General features: G+C 37.8%; 1 protein-coding gene across 2 annotated transcripts in view; it reads left to right on the plus strand.

The window, feature by feature from the left end:
* The window catches only part of Myo81f (Myosin 81F), a 37,460-nt gene that overhangs the window by 3,633 nt on the left and 16,672 nt on the right, over positions 1 to 17,155 (plus strand). For both annotated transcript variants that reach the window (XM_071709597.1, XM_071709598.1), the window contains exons 2-3: positions 4,400 to 4,506; positions 10,710 to 10,772. In XM_071709597.1, the coding sequence (XP_071565698.1) occupies positions 4,400 to 4,506; positions 10,710 to 10,772 (170 nt within the window). The remainder of the gene's footprint in view (positions 1 to 4,399; positions 4,507 to 10,709; positions 10,773 to 17,155) is intronic.

Here is a 17,155-nt window from a genome sequence, read left to right on the forward strand (position 1 = left end):
GCGCGACTTAAAAAGTCTGCGTGTAATATGTTTTGTACGTATATGTTTGCGTATATGTTTATACACGTGTATTGCCAATTGTAATTTATGAATTAACACACGTCTTTCTTTTTTCGATGCTATTTATTTCGCTCGATTTACATATAGGTTTTTCTCAATGTTTGCTACGGATAAGACATTCACATAGAAGACAATATAGATTACACAGAGCAAAGTATTCGAATATTCATTATTTTACGATTAGATTGAGATGACATTTTGGTTCGCTGGAAATTCCCCCTTCGTACAATGAATGGCATAATTATGTCGTTGTTATATATAGATCTCAAAAGATTAAAATAAAATAAGATAAAATTTATCCAAAATTTAAGAAAAAACGCGAGAAATTATATTATATAATATAATAAACATTCAAAGTATTTATAAAGAACGATAATTTATTTTGTTTAATGTTGAAACGAGTTCCGTTGGAAGTGCATTTGGAAGGATAAATATTCCGGTGTAATAATATAATAGGTATTCTTGAAACTTTCTGAAAATCTTTCATAAATTTTATTATTATTTAGTACATTAATCATTATTACACGTCGCTTTCAAGTAGATTAATGTCGTAAAAATAAATTAGAACGATTCAATGAAACGTATTATTAACGAATTGGCAAATTACGGGGGGGGGGGATATTGCGAATTAAGCTTTGTGGAAATAATAACTTCGTTTTATCTCGCTTTGTCAGTTTCGATTTGATTTAATTTTATTTTTTAATGTATAAATTTGTATATGCTCACAAAAGAGAGAAAAGGAGTGTGAAGCGGAACAGAAATTATCTCTGATATAAATGATGATATTCACGACAGGTATACATACGTACACAGAGAGATGATGAGTATACTAATTAACATAATAAACGCTAATAAAAAGTAACATAATAATAAACATAATCAATTGTAATTAATGTATACCTCGTTTGTGACGGAATTTAGTTTTTGTGGATGATAGTGAGACATTCGCGGGGAATCCCACTGATTGCGATCGTCGATGTTATTTCTCATGGTTCTCTCGCCAGAACTCCAGGAAATTGGATTCGGTACGATCGCGGCGACGTGAGAAACTTTCCCCCGAAGAGATATATCCGCGTAATCGTCGAGATCTCGGGCCAATGAGTCATCGGTATGACATTTCGAAGGAGCAGGTTTCCTCGGTATTCTGGTATGCATTTAAAATGAATCATCGCGTGTTTCGTGTATCTACATCGTAAAAATGACTATGTAGAACTAGTTTCTTCGTCATCCGGCATTGATTACACACGCACTTTCACTCAACTATAAATTAACTGATTAATTTCTGGAATCTTGGCTGGAGTTTGAAGAACGTGATCATTATTGTGATCTAATAACGGAATTATTCAGTTGTTGGTCAGCAAATTAATATTTTTATACATTTTGCGAATTAAGAGTTTCGAGAAAATGGATATGTCTTCTCCTTCTTACTTCGTCGCTTCCAAGCGGGCTTTGTTATACTGAAATCTTAATGCGAAGCTTTGTAATTAAGAGGCTCTACTAAAATTAGATTAAATTAAGTTGCGAGCAATGACAAGTTAGATTAAATTGAGTTATACTGTAGTATAATAGATATATGAGATTATTTTAAGATCCTTAGATATGTGTATCTGTACGTATCTCTCGCAATTTGGCTTAATTTGATCACATCCACAAGATAACATTTTATACATAAATAAAAAAATTACATTTGGCTTTGGGACGGCGAATTTCCGCTACGAAAATATCAATATTAGGTAATCGGATTTATCGAGGAATTCTTAACAGAGGAAACTGATACGCCCGAGTGAATTCTGATATACTCTGTGTAAACTGAACGTTTTATCGCCTCTGGGATACGGCAAACGGCACGCAGAACTTTACGCATATCCTCCCTTCCGTCACGCGGATCCAAGGCGCGTGTCCTGCCGGCCCTAAGCCCGTGCGTGAATTATGCTCCTTTCATACACACACACACACACACACACACACACACACACACACACACACACACACACACACACACACACACACACACACACACACACACATTATACGTGCGCATACGACGCCGACGGTATAACTACGTTGCGCCATGTGGGCACCCGTGCCAGTTGTGCATTTTAATTTTCTCTCCCGGTTGTGCCAGTCGTTCGTGACTGCTCTTTGTTCTGCACAACATTTTCTCAGCTTACTCCAATCTCACACGCGCAATTTATGTTTCTTCATGTCCCGAGAATCGATCGACCGTGATTCCACGAAGCGGTTTCGAAATTGGAATAAATAATGACGATAGAGAGATTTATCTCACAATAGAAAGGATAGTTTTTTAACGACATATAGGATATTGGTTGGGAAAATTATTCGTGTGACTTTATTGGATATTTAGTTAACAGGGAATGATGTATATCGGATTTTTAAATGCAATCGCCGATATTCTCGTTATGTATATTCAGCTCTGAATGCACACATCTGCACTGAGAAAAAAAATATTTTAATCCAAGTAAATATGTCATTGGTACCCACCAAATAAATAATTTTCTTGAATAAAGTAATATTTTAACTTGGATTAAAATATTTTTTTTCTCAGTGTGGTATTAACATTGTAGGTAGATTTTAATTGTATTTTTTAAATGTAACTTTTTTGTCACTGATCATAATTTAATGTAATATCTTATTAAGATAATTATAAAATTTTATTAAAATTAGAACGCATCACACGTGAGAGAGAGAGGTAGAAGAAGTTTATTTTTATGTGAAGGCACCTTTAACCGGATGTTTTTCGGTTTCCTGGTGTTCAGGAAACGGATGGAGATTCGCCATTGGGGAAAAAAATGATGCATCGTTTTATCGTTGAATAGAAATGAGCGCACAGGAACATAAAGAGAGAATGAAAGTTACACTCTACAGGAAAATTGCAAATTCTTGTAAATTGGAATATTAACGCACGAATTTCGATAAACTTTGCGAGAATTTTAGAATACGCTTTTTTGTTTTAATATAATTGATATCCCTAACTAATTAAATTATCTAAATATCAGCATCTAGATATAGCTCTTATTTATACAATTAATATCACTTTATTATAAATTTAACATTAATCGAATATTATACATTAATCGTATTAAATTAATAATTAATATACTGTTAAACCGACATACATACGTTAAACCCAGCTAATAAATTCCTGAATCACTATCGCTACTGTTTAGGTTGACGACGTCATTATCAAACTATGTCATATTGATTAGTCATAATTTGTAATATCGATTTTATCACTCTTATCGTTTAATTTGCTTTTCTAAATGAGATTAATTCCTTAATGCCTTGAAGAAAGCAGCTGCACAATTGATTTGCATATCGACTCCTTGCCGATCCAATCGCGAAATTCGCTGATAGTCAGCCGCGGGTCGGTCCACGTGCAGATTCCCGTTAATCGCGACCTTGAAATTACGATGCGGCAGCTGGACAGCGCAGGTGTGATCGAGTGGTGTATAGTCGCGGATGCATAAGTGCGCCGGGTTGCACCTGCGAATCGCCAAACTCGATTCTTCGCCGCCGGCGCGTGGGCTACCGGTCAAGACGAAGCGCACCATGATGATTGATTCTCTTGTGTGTGTGTTTCTGGCTCGTTTCTTGTTGCACATTATCGTCGCGAATTAACTTCGGGATACGGAAGAGCAAAATCTGACAGGATAATGATCAACTGTGTCAAATATTTGCCACAAATTGGCCTTGTAATTCACGATACTTAATTTCATGGATATTTAATAAAAACGGGAGATTTGCCTTTTTTCAGGATGTAATTAAAATTAGGAGGGATTTAAATTTCTTTCGTATTCTGAGATTGATCTGTCGATTATCTTGAGGTATGAATAACAAGAAAATTATAGAGAGAATGTTTTATAAATAAGCTACAAAACTTTTATAAACCCTGACATTAAAGAATTAATGAAAAGTTGTTCACCTTCGGAGCAGTATAATTGTCACTTGTCGGACAACAGGTGGTCAAGCACGGTTTCCCTTTGATGTGTGACTTCACCCCAGGAATGTAATCGAAATGAAATTCGATATTAGCCAGAAGTGCCGAGCAATCAGCAAAGATATCTTTGAATAATCATTAACAGTTTTAATTTCATTATTTTCCTAATTATGTTTATTTACTGACTGTTAACGTGTCAAGTTTCAATGTTTAACTTTTTCAAGGCCAATAATAATCAATGTTAAAGAATCACAGGATGTCTATATTGTAAAAAAAAAACTTTGAAAAGTATACGGGTATGGTTGAATAAGGGTTTTAATGCTTTAAAATCTTTTCTCTCATAATTGTTTCTTACAGTATCTTTCTCTTTCTATTTTTCAGGCTCAAGCCCTGAATGCGGCGTGCCGGACATGACAGTCATCAGCGATATCGACGAGATCGGTATCAATCGGAATCTTCAAGTTCGTTACAGTAGGGACCAGATATACGTATCCTTTATTTTCTCACGATCTAGCTATACACGTAAGTTCGAATTCGCACTTTGCGTTCGGTGCACAAATTATTTTTATATTACTCTGATACTTAAAGTAGGTACTAAAGTCGCAATGACTCGAGATGTTACAAAATGATTTCTAAAATGGAATTCTTTTCTAAATAGTTCCACATTCTTTTCCCTCCTGTAAATGCTTTATTTACGTGAAACAAATAAAAGTAATCTTCCGATAATTATGACATAATATTTATCTTTGACAAACTTTATAATCTAAAAATTTGGGAACGAACTTATGTAGCAGATACGAACAAAAGTATTTCAAAGCAATCGAACAAAATCAAACCAAATCGAAAAAATATGATGATTTCGTTTATTTCAATATAACTGGACTGTCCATAAAATTCAGAGATTGAGTACTTTCGTCCTGAGTATGCGAATTATGAGCTCGAGCGTAATATTTCTGCGGTTCCGTTCAGTTGTATCTTCGTTCGAATTAGACAAACGAATAGAGGAATGGGCGACGAGAGATTAACCGATTTCGTCTGGAAAAGGAGAGATCGCGGCGAATGGTAGAGGGAGAGAAAAAAAATGAATCGGCCGAGGGAGATGGCACGAGAGGGACGCGTATGAATATTGCAGGGGTGGGCAGGGTCGCTCCTAGGTTGTCGCGTTGCTATGACGATCTCAGTCAGCTGGCGAATCACCCCAGGGTCAGACCCATTCATCTCTCATTGGCTTGGGTTCGCCAACGACCCAACGACCCAACGATATGCGACCCACTGTCAACCCTTTCCTCCTACCTTAACCGACTACTCAGAAACGATTCGTGGATCAGTAACTAAATCGAGGCGCGTTTTTTTAGCTTCATCGATGAAATAATCGGTGACTGTTATTTTAAATGGAGATCGTTTGATCGAGATAACGTGTATTATGCAATCGAGGATCTGATAATAAAATAAAAGTATAGAAATTGTAGAAATTGTAGAACAAAATGGAAGAAGTAAAATTAAAATCTTGCATATTAATCGCAACGATGCATGTTACACTAGGAGTTATATCTAGAGTCAATGTCTGGAATTAACTTTGAGATGGACAGTATATTTAGTGAAATTAACACGGAGCGTGATACCGATATACAGAAAATCAACGTCGGATGCTACGTTCCGTTTTGCATATGTCTAATGTGATGATAAATACATATAATCTTCAACAATTAATATTGTTACCTCATTCAATCGACTTTCTATTGATACCTGCTCGCGTTTAATACATATATGAATGAGATTCGCGAATATTATAATACCGGCCTCGGTAATTGCGAAATCTCGCGACGCTCGATGTGTTGAAGGGCCGAAAATCTACAACTATTCGCTTCAATTGACCAATTAGTCACCGGAATTCAAACACGCGATTTAGGTCGTCGGCAATCCACTCGTTAGTGGACACTTCCTACATGCAATGCGAATAGCGTGTGCGACGATATACTTAGACTAGACTAATCTTCCGTTAAATGGAAACGATATAAGACCGAATAAATGTCCGTAAAATCGGAGGGAACGCAGTACATAATTGTCAATAAAATAACACGTTTTTAATTAATTGTTCGATTATTCGTACCTCTAGAAATATTCCAAAAATTATGTTTTCTATATCAATCGGCGAAATTGTAATTGTGTTAGAGAGAGTGGACTGCGCTATTATTCCTATTTAATAATGAAAGTGTCGAGACATTTAAAGTAATTTTTAATTTCGTTGCGATCTTCGCGTGAAATTCTTAATTGATGGAAAGTATCCAATCTCCGAAGGGGTTGCGCAAGTAATGGAACTTGTTTCCTAGAAAAGCCAAGCTCTGCCTGGTTACCACTACACACATGTATACACATGTCGACGCTCACTTTTTGCCGCCTGACGTAATCGAAAAATTAAACGTCTCGTAAAGCGGTCGTTCGGGATCCCTCGGCCTTTTCGAATCTTCGTCACCGAGCACTTCTTATCGCCGCGCCGTCGCGGGCGCAAACGAGATTCGCAGCTGGTAAAGACAGCTCTTGCTGTAGGCATCAAGCGCGTTCGAAACTACACGTTGAGGCTGCGTTCCGATATTCATTGCCAGTATCTGAAGATCTATAGTGCACGTAACGTAAACTATAGATTTTCGGTACTGGCAGTGAATATCGGGACGCAGTCTGAGTCGTGAACAAAAATCACGCGAATCTACACAGTTTTTTTTTATTGATATTTGCTAATGTCGTTTATTTTAATATTATTGCTTATTTATTTTAAAATAGAAATTTAATTCACTAAAATTGTATCATGAAATTCCGCCACTCGAATCCATAAAAAATATGAAAAATATTAGATATCGATTAAAAAATTATTATACTTGTAATAAGTTTCGAAATTCAATAAAAATTGATAAAAATGTGTTATTTAGAATTTATAAATATTATATACGAAAATATTCGTAAATTAAAGAAAAGCATATAAACATGAGAGCATAGATCGAACTTCTAAAAAAAAAAAAAAACTGACCCAGCGTGACTCATTACTTATAATCGATACGGTATATTAATTATTTTACAGAGGCAGGAAGCAATAAATTAAGAGCCTGTTAATATATTTATAAATGTCACAGTAGCAACGGATATGTAAATTCCGTTTTCTCGTCGCAAAAGTAGGTCGCTCGGATAAGGGGTCAAGAAACCAACGACCGAAATCATTCAGTCATCCACCGTGTGTGATAATTAAACGCTTTTCTTACCGCTCAGCTTTCCCGGCAACTTCCAGGCAACTTAACCCTTTCCAGAGCGAGTGGCCTAATTTTCTCGCATCGATGAACTCTCTCGCGATCCCCTAGACATTCACCCTCCCGCTCTCGTCGCCGTGTGTCTCTTGTTTTTTTTCTTTTTTTTCTCTCTCTTTCTCTACTCTCCACTCTCTCCCGTATTCCCGGTAATAGAGGCGCACGCGAGAGATCGTCCCGTCCGTTTTTCTCCGTCCCGTTTCCGTCCCCCGCGACGAGTGCAATTCAAGTCGGCTAAGGGCGCTCCGCCAGCGCGAGAGGTTAATGAGAGCGAGCTACCCCCTTCACACATGCGGGCATCTGTGTCTGCGCGCGAACGCGGGGAGGAGGGCCGAGGCGCACGTGGAAAAAAACACGCGCAAAGGAACGTACGACATCCGGTTCATCGACGAAGCTGCACTCTCGAGCCCCACTCTCTGATCTTGCACGCTCGGCTAAATTAAAATGCAACCGACATCCCACCCTCTAGCCAGACCCGTCACCCCGCAGCTATTATTGGCTCAAATCGCTTAATCGTTCGTTTTGCCCCCAAATTGAAAGGACCATTCAGAGAGAAGAGAGAAACCGTTCGAATAAACCTTCTCATTCGAATGATTCGATTGAAGGAATTTGCCATTCAAGCTTGTTATGTTATTCTCTTTGTTGCTTTATGTTCAGTCGAGGTGTTTTCGTAAAAATAATATGTATAAATTTAGATATGAAAGTAATAGCTTTCTTAATATTTTGATTTTTATAAAAGTCATTTCCATGACAAAAAGTTTGTCACGTTTGCTATTAACAATTATCTATACGTTGATTTAAATTAAAATATCCGGAATTTTTTGAAAAAAAAAATAGTAAAAAAAATAATTTTTTAAGAGGAAAATGGATATTGAAGCTACTGGCGATGATTTTATTATACTTCGACTTTGATATAATTTCATTAAAAACTTTATTTATAACAAATATGATGTGCATTTGTATCCGTTTAATAATATTACAAATAAAATATATCTAGCCGAAATTATATGATAATCACATATATTTTTTGCATGTAATATCGAAAAAATCGGAAGTAAAAGGTGCCTTCTCTTTGTTTAATAGAGCGTTATCTCGGATTCTCTCTTTCTCTTCGATGATACTTGTCGGTTTGCAGATTTCGATCGCGAATCTCGTTAGAAACACGTTATTTACGGGTCACAAAATGTTCTAGATTTTTAGCTCCGACGATTCACGGTTTACGGAATATTCCGGGTTGAATATTTCGATTTGGATGATTATATCTGCATGCGCCGGCATATTAATAACCGGAGTTCCGAGAGCACGGAGTACTCCGGAAAACGCGGAATATTCCGTGATCTCCGCAGATAACGCGTATTGAAGTATGGCAGAAGTTAATTACAACGCTGCATAGTTTCGAGATACGACAGCAATATCGCGGGAAAGAATTAAGAGTTCTGATCAAAATTTCCTTGTTGAAATTATTGGAGAGTTAGAGATTGTTGCGACGCGAAAAAACGGAGCTATCGTTCCGCTCTTTGTCCGCTACGGATAAACTTCTCGGCAGATGGACAGGCCGTTTGTAATTAAGCTTGATTTTATTATACGGCGCGCGGCGAGAGCGTAAACCAAGAAGCTACCTATGGGCGACGCGAGACGCGGGGTTACTCAAGGGATTAATTAAATTGTTAAGCCCTTGTCGGTAATGATGGGGTTTCGATAGAGCTTGGACCGGAGGCTCTAGCTGGAAACTATAATCACCACAAGGGTTGATAGCCTCTATACGCGAACGCGCGTTGATAATATACGTGTTCAGCCTTGTTCTAAAATAAAGAACAAGGTACACGTAATATAAATGAAGTATAAACACAAAGTATAAAAAAGTAAGCAAGTAAACTGTCTTATATATACGAAACACTTAAGTTATACGAAGAAGAAAAGAAAGCAGCATGAAAGGAGGGATATATATTCTTCACTATTTTAACTCTATACATAGAGAGAGATAAATGATCTCAACAATAATAATGATTAGTATTATCAATAAAATTATAATATTCATAAGTGTATAACTTTTTCAAATCACATGCCGGATTTCTTATTCTTATGTAATTCTCTTTCTGTCTCCAATTCTTCATTGTAACTTTAAAAATAATTCTTCACTATAGAAAAAGATATTCTTTATAGATATTTTTAGATAGTTTCGGAAATATGGATTTATTTATTTGTTTGATTTATAAATGCTGGACATTTTTTAAATGGTAACCCGCAGGACAGGGAGTACAATAATCACCCTACCATCGAGCCAGAACGAGTTTCGAACTTTCGGGCGTAGATCAGCACCCTAACTCGTCTCAAATATGTTGCCGAAGGGTGGTACGGTTATAGGTGTACTGGCCCCCTTTTCGCTAACGGTGTGGCATTCAGCCATGAGTCATACCTCCTATAGGTCGCCCCCGAGCGTGACGTCATTACTGAGCTCTCTCCCTCGGCGAAAGCATGTCATCCTCGAGTTATTATGCAAGGGATAGAGCTTACGGCAGAGCTCTGCGCTCTATCTCTCTGGAGATTTCTTTGCTGATATTCTCGATCCTGAAGCCGCGCGACGCAATTCCAAACCCATCTTACAGCCCGTTATTATTTTTCTAAGAACGGTTTTATTGCAATTCATATCACATGTGAATGGTTGTAAAATAGATCGTTGAATTTTGACAGTTTAATCAACTCAAACTTCATGTTTCTTTAACGAAAGCGTCGAGACATTGACCCGAACTATAATAATAAGAGATCAAAAGTAAAAGTGAAATTAGATGAAATCATAGAACCGTGGAATTTCAAGCGAATTTTCAAGGAAATTCCGAGCTATTTGAGATTTGGAAATATGAAAATTGTGAGGCAAATCAGACTGCACTGAAATATCCGCTGAAAGAATATCATTCTCAAATTATTCAAGGAATATTATAGAGAGAAAGTGCATGCCTGAATAACTCGGTAAATAGATACGGCGTTACACGCTTCATTCGCCTTCGAGAGAGTTTTCTCTCTTTTATAGGGCGAGCAGTAAAAACGGATTGGCGCAACTTCCCGTTCGCGCTCCATAAAATAGAGTTTGCTCGGAATCGCGAGCGTGATCGCGACTGGAGCGAACGTTAAAAAGGTCACGCGTTTTTAGCCCGATTCGCGCCTCTGTCTCTTCATTTATCGCCCACTTATATGCACTTGTATCGGTGCATTGTGATGCGAGGGGCGCATCGTGGCTATGAACGCGGAAAAATATCAACGGCAGAAAAATGTCAGTACTTTTCCCCGCTGAACAAGTGATATAACGTTATTAATATTCAACGCAGATCGGCAATATGAATATTTATATTTATTAAGTGCTATTCGAGTTATTATATTCCTTAACGCAGACGTTACCACAGACGTACACGGGATCCATACTGGTGGCTGTGAATCCTTACAAGGAAGTGGACTTCTACACGAATGTGAGTAATTTATTAGCGAAATCATATCTAGCTGAGAGCGCGAAGGAAAGGACGAAAAACAAAAATTTGACATTTTTTTAACGCTCCTACCATTATTGGCGTTTTAATTATATTATTTTTGCGTGTGTTATTCCTAATGTCGTCTCATATCATTGGCTATTGAAAGCAATCTAAAATAAATTAAATTTTATTCAAACTAGAATATATGTTTATAATTAATTATTATTGTTATCTGTAATATCATATTAATTATAATTAATTATTATTGTTACCTGCAATATTAAATATTTATAATTAAAATATTGTCAAAAAGTTTTAATAAGTTAAATATTATTATATACAAATATTATATACAAGAATTAGAATAGAATATTATTATGTGTGTGTGTGCGCATAAGCTCTGGGAGGAGTAGCTAAGGAGAAGTTAAGGACGTTCTCCGGTCCTTATACTAGAGAAAATCGATTTTCTTTAGATTTTCTTGAAACTGTGAATATACATTAATTTAGGTGTGCTTTATGCGTGGTATAAATTTCAGTACCTCTTCCGGTATAAAAAATAAAGATACTGAGCTTCAAAGTTTCAATTTTTACCAAAAAAAATTTTTTAATTTAATTTTTTTTTAATTTTGGCATTTTTTCCTTATAGAACTCGACGAGAGGAGCAACTTTGGTCCTTTTGACCAACCTCGCATCTCTTACCGTTTGGCCTGGAAAACCTTTTCATTAGTAAAAGTTGAAACTTTGAGGCTCAGTATCTTTATTTTTTATACCGGAAGAGGTACTGAAATTTATACCACGCATAAAGCACACCTAAATTAACGTATATTCACAGTTTAAAGAAAATCTAAATAAAATCGATTTTCTCTAGTATAAGGACCGGAGAACGTCCTTAAATGGACGACGTGATGCATGCGCGACACTTTCTGCAGTTTTTAGAGATTGTTTACTTGAGATACGTACACCTCGCTGGTTCGGAATACGAGAACGGAGAAAGAACGTTTCCATTCAAGTGAGGTATACAAATCCGATACAATGAGCATTATCGACACACGACGTGATCGATAGGGTGGGCTCGATAGATCGCTCGTGTGTACGGAATAACGCCGTGCTTCCTGCGCGGCTGACAAAAACCGGAAACGCCCAGCCAGGAATAATAAATATCCAGGCACACAATGCGTGATGCCGCCGCCCCGTGGTGCAAGGTGAAAAAAGAGCCGCGGAATGCTACGCGCGTCGATCTTCTGGGCGGTGATAAACCGCTCTCGTCGTCACCCGCCGCCATGCCACGCTGAAAGATTAAAACTGCTGTCGCGGATCTTTCGACATCTCGTTGAACGCACTTCTTACGCGCGGCTCGGCTGCTCTTGCCGCAACGTGCATTACGAAAACGAGCTGCAGTCTGTTTAGCGGTGCCAAATGTATGATAATGCGACGTTAGCACTGTGCAACGAAACTTCGCAGCGTCCAATGAAATTTTCACCTCGTTTACTCTGTCGGGACTTTACGATAAAACTACTAATTGCGTTCAGGTCATTCAACTGTTCGTATTGACAAATATCCAACGAAGAAAAAAAGCAGGCGCGATATGTGGTGTTAGATTTAATTTAAAGATTAGAAAGAGCAGAACGCGTGATTGTGATCTTTTACGTCGTATGAACTCGGAAGAAATTCCTGAAAAAATTATTAAGATGATAAGAATTATTCGCAAGAATAAAACTTCTATTTCAACGGAATTATTGCACAATGCAAGGATTTTCCAATCTTTACATTTTACTTCACTTTTATAAAAGACAATATTCTATAAAGATCTGCAAATAAGAGAATTAAAAAATACGTAACTGTATAAAATATCTTGCTTCTCGTGCATTATTTTTGTAACTATGATGGATTGTCAATTATGCGATCAATCAATTTGAAATATAGAGAAATGCCATTATTTAGTAGCATATATTTTTTCAATTCAGGTTTTCAGGTTTCTCCTCTTGGAAAATTCTCTTAGAATCGTATTAAAACGGACTCCACCTAAAATTAAAAACGTAATGATTAATTCAGCTCCTCGAATTTTCGACAGATTCTTTCTTCGATCGCTCACAGCTCGCAAAATATAACTTTGATACTTTTATTGCGGGAAAATTGCCTTTAAATTGAGAGATTATCGTTATAAAATAATGTATGAGAAGACACGCTCTATGTTGAAGTATGTATTTAGATTGTTGGCTAAATTGCGAGTTTTTTTTTCTCATCGCGCAGACCCTACCCGGCGGTGCACTTCCGCATGTGCACATGCAATTTGCATACGATTATTCGTGCAAAATTATCGTGCTTGTGGCGGTCGAGTTTTGCCGTGAACGGCTTCGCACAAATCTGTAAAACGCGCCGCGGCAGGATACGTATTTTATCGTATTAGCCCTCGGTGTGAAAACAGGAAACGGAAGCCGCAACGTACTTATGCCTCGAGATAACTCGGCGAAACCGACGAACGCGACTGCTGCTGCTCTTCGACAGCGGTTTTTCTGGGTCACGCTGATGAAACGAAACTCGAGCGATAGCACGCTCGACTTATTTCTTCACGTGACAGGACGATAATGTTATCAGTTAGTTCAATTAGGATGCTCATGTACACGGGATTGATTCGTTCGCGCGGAAATGCATCGCGAGGCCTTTATCGCGACGAGCTGTTGCTCGACGTTTGCGATCGAGGGGGGTGAAACAGATAAATTTCTCCTTGTTCACCGTTTATCTGGCGAAACGCTAAGTGCACACACTCCCGATAATCGAGCGGTGCAGTTTTCCCTTTCCCGCCACCGGGATGCAGCTATTTTCGGGCGCACGTGGTGCGCGGCGGCTTCGCTCCCTCGCACGTCGCAGACTCATCGTCAATAGTTATGTCTCGAATCAGGGGCGAATTATTTCAGGCGCTTCGAGCACAATCGGAGGGAGGAAAAGAACCCTGTCGCGAGATATGTTTCTCAAAACTTCAATGTTGAATTGAAAACTTAAGAAATAAAAAGAATCTGTTTGAAAAAATCTGAAATCCTTGGATTTTCAGTTTATTTCGATCAGTTTATTTTTGTTTATTTTTATCAAAACCATCCTTTGCTTTTAGTTTGCCGAAATACTATATAAGTTTTATTTGACTTTTAGACTTTTAGATAAGTTTTGTTTCGTTTTGAAAAGTTTTTGCGTTGATATTTGAAAATATTCATGTGTTCTTCTCATGTGTTTATGATGGGTTCCATCTTTTGTTGTATTGAAATTAAAAACCATAATTTTATATATTTCTGTAGAGTTGAAACACGATGAGACTCTGTGATTATTCTGAATAAGAAAAAATAATAACTGCTAAAAGTCTGAAAAAATGTGTTTGATATTATTATTTCTGAATAATGTACTTGGGCAAAGAGCTCATTTTCCGCAAGTGATAGTTTTGATACTTCTTGACGAAATAGGAGGTTCGCTAAGTATTAAGCTAACAAATGGCAGGCCTCTTCGAAGTTTCGAAAGAAATTCTTCAAATATTATTCTGTGCAGCGGCGCGTTTACGACCCGGAAAGCGTCGAGCGGCGGTGCATTGCGACCGTAAATTGAATTGGACGGTGAGAACCGCCGAAGTCCCGAGTGCAGCGATAAAATTTACTTTGTCTCGTGTTTGGGAACGAGCTGGCTTTCCAAAAGCTTTATACGTTTTTTTGCACTTTCCCCACATTTCCTCCTTCGTAGTGTATGTACATATCCTTCGAACAGCAGGCTTTTTTTACTGTCGAGGTACCCTTTTCGATGTTCAGAAAAGTTTTCCTCGAAACTGACGAGTTGCGCTAAAATTTCCAGAGGAAAAGGTCGATGGTGTATTCTTTTTCATTAGCCCGTCTTTAGCAATTTATTTTAGGGCCACTTCGACCAAGCTCTGATTAATTTAATCGTTGATTAGTCCATTGGAAATGACCAATCGCATTTTCTCATTAAGCAGATTGGCAAATGTGATTGGTCATTTCCAATGGACTAATCAATGATTAAGTTAATCAGAGCTTGGTCGAAGTGGCCCTTAGTGTCCAACATTTTTTCGAAACAGTAGAACAATTAACGTACACTATACGTACAGCAATCGCGCGCGGACAGATTCGTGCGAAAGGAAGAAAGGAACTGATTGTTGGGGTAGACTCACGTGACCGCGGTGCGTTATCCCCGTGCACTCGCGGAAATTTGCGTGCTACGGCATCACGCGTGATTTGCGAAGGTCAGCTGGGGGTACCGCCGACCGAGGACTCCTGCCGGGATTATACAAGGAAGAGGGTGGCACGCCGTGGTGGTGCACGCCCCGCGTTATTGATCGCGCCGAAGCATGCGGATCGGATTCGGGACTCGGCGTGGTCGCCTCGGGGCCGCCAATTCCGTACATTTCTGCCGGGTGGCTCTCGCTGGATCCCCGCCAGAGTGATCGCGACGATCTAACGCGCGAATCGCGATCGAATTTCCAAAGTGTGACGACGATTACGAAAAATTACAAATATACATTTGCGTTAACAGAATTCGTGATAAATCCTTCGAGGGAATAAACCTGGCCCCCGTTTTGAGAAAACAGATTTTTAAAGGTAACCACGTGGAAAGCCTTTTTTGAAATTATCGACGGACGAAGACATAGAAGTGTGCTGCAATTATTAATTACCAATTTAATTATTACAAAATAACGATGTTATAAATTCACATATATATCAAGCTTTTTAAAATATTGAATAGTATTAGATTGTTTTGATTAACTTTAATTTTATTTTACAATATTGAATAAAATGCCAGAAAGAGAAAAAAACTGAGCCATTCTCTTTATTAAAAGGGTAACAAAGGAATAGCATCCTAGTCGACTGATCCAATTCTTTTGCTTGCTAATTAGATCGCTGCGCTCAATTTCTGTGCACTTCCAAGCTAAGAATAATTCAGTTTCGACATCGCATCCTTATATTTGTATCTCAGGTACATTAGCGACGTATAATATCGCTCTACTGATCGATGAGCAAGCAAATACACTCGGATTGTTGTCGAGGTAAATGATTGCTACTTCCACAAAGTAAACTCACAATCAAATTGTTCAAATATTTACCGATATTAATGGCTTGGAAGTACGAAAGACTTGTGTGAAGCTTTCATCGGTTATCGGATCAATTATTCACGATTGGAATATGATTACGCGAATTATTATTCACTCAGTAGACAACCATTCCGTGCCAAGACTACACAGAGATATTTGTTTTTCTTTCGTATCGAAATTGAAAATTATCTGCGATGGTTTAATTCTCTCAACGTACAGAAAATAATAATAAACGCGAAGGAATAATTGACAATTTTTTACGACATTACTTGATATCGGATAACCGTGTAATTGGATTTACCCCGGACGTTCCAATCAGATCGAACGTTCCCAACCTCACGGTAATCGATTTAATGAGCAATCAGCACTTGCGGTAATCGAGGAAGCTAACACGCCAAAAATGGGTCGACCCGTTTCATCCGCAGACGCGGGTCTCGAAGGCACCTATCGCAAATCTACAGCAAACATTTCTTTGTAAAAGGAGACCGCAAACAGTCCCTTCGACCCTACCGGGGTAAACGGAAATCGCTGTTAATCAATCGCCCAAGCTATAGTATTTCGCCATTCGGGTTTAACGCCCACCGTTGTTCGTTGTTCGATTTTTCGTAAACGAAAGCGGGGCGTGAAAAATCATCAACGCAAGTTTTCTATATCGGAGCACGATGACACGCGTTCAATTCCCTCGCAGACGATACTGATCGATGGACGTGACCCACTAACGAAATGGAACGAGGAATCGACATCCCTTTGCACCACCATCGGGGTGTCGGTGTTAACGACGCGGCGGCAGGCTTAAATTAATTAAAAAAAGCGACGCTAGTTATAGCAATGGGAATTAGCTCTTGATCACTAGCGGAATAAATATTTTCGTCCAAGAGAATGTCGAGGACGTCGAGGATAAAATATTTAACATTTGCAATTAATCATGAATAAGATGATGACTTTTTATTTGATTATTACTTTAGGCTTTTTAATTTTATTTAAATAAAATAATGTAAATGATCCACAACTTTAGATGCAGAATTTTTCAGATATTAATTACTTAATCTTAAAAAATTGCTTTTTTTATTTATTAATGGCATTGGTGCATGCTACTACAGAAATAGAATAACAAAGTTAGCAAAATTAATATATCACAATGTGTAAATGACAAAGTTTTAATTCGTAATTTATATTCAGTTTTAATTGCGGATCACGTATATGTACTTGATATTATTTTAGTACATTCGAATTACACTTATGAATGAGTAATGACAATTAGCAACTAACGAATATGAAGATTTAAAGTAAAACCAGACAATTT

This window comes from Temnothorax nylanderi, unplaced genomic scaffold, assembly GCF_030848795.1.
Source record: "Temnothorax nylanderi isolate EJ_2023f unplaced genomic scaffold, tnyl_v1.0 TNYL_tig0080_pilon, whole genome shotgun sequence".
NCBI classification, from domain to species: Eukaryota; Metazoa; Arthropoda; class Insecta; order Hymenoptera; family Formicidae; genus Temnothorax; species Temnothorax nylanderi.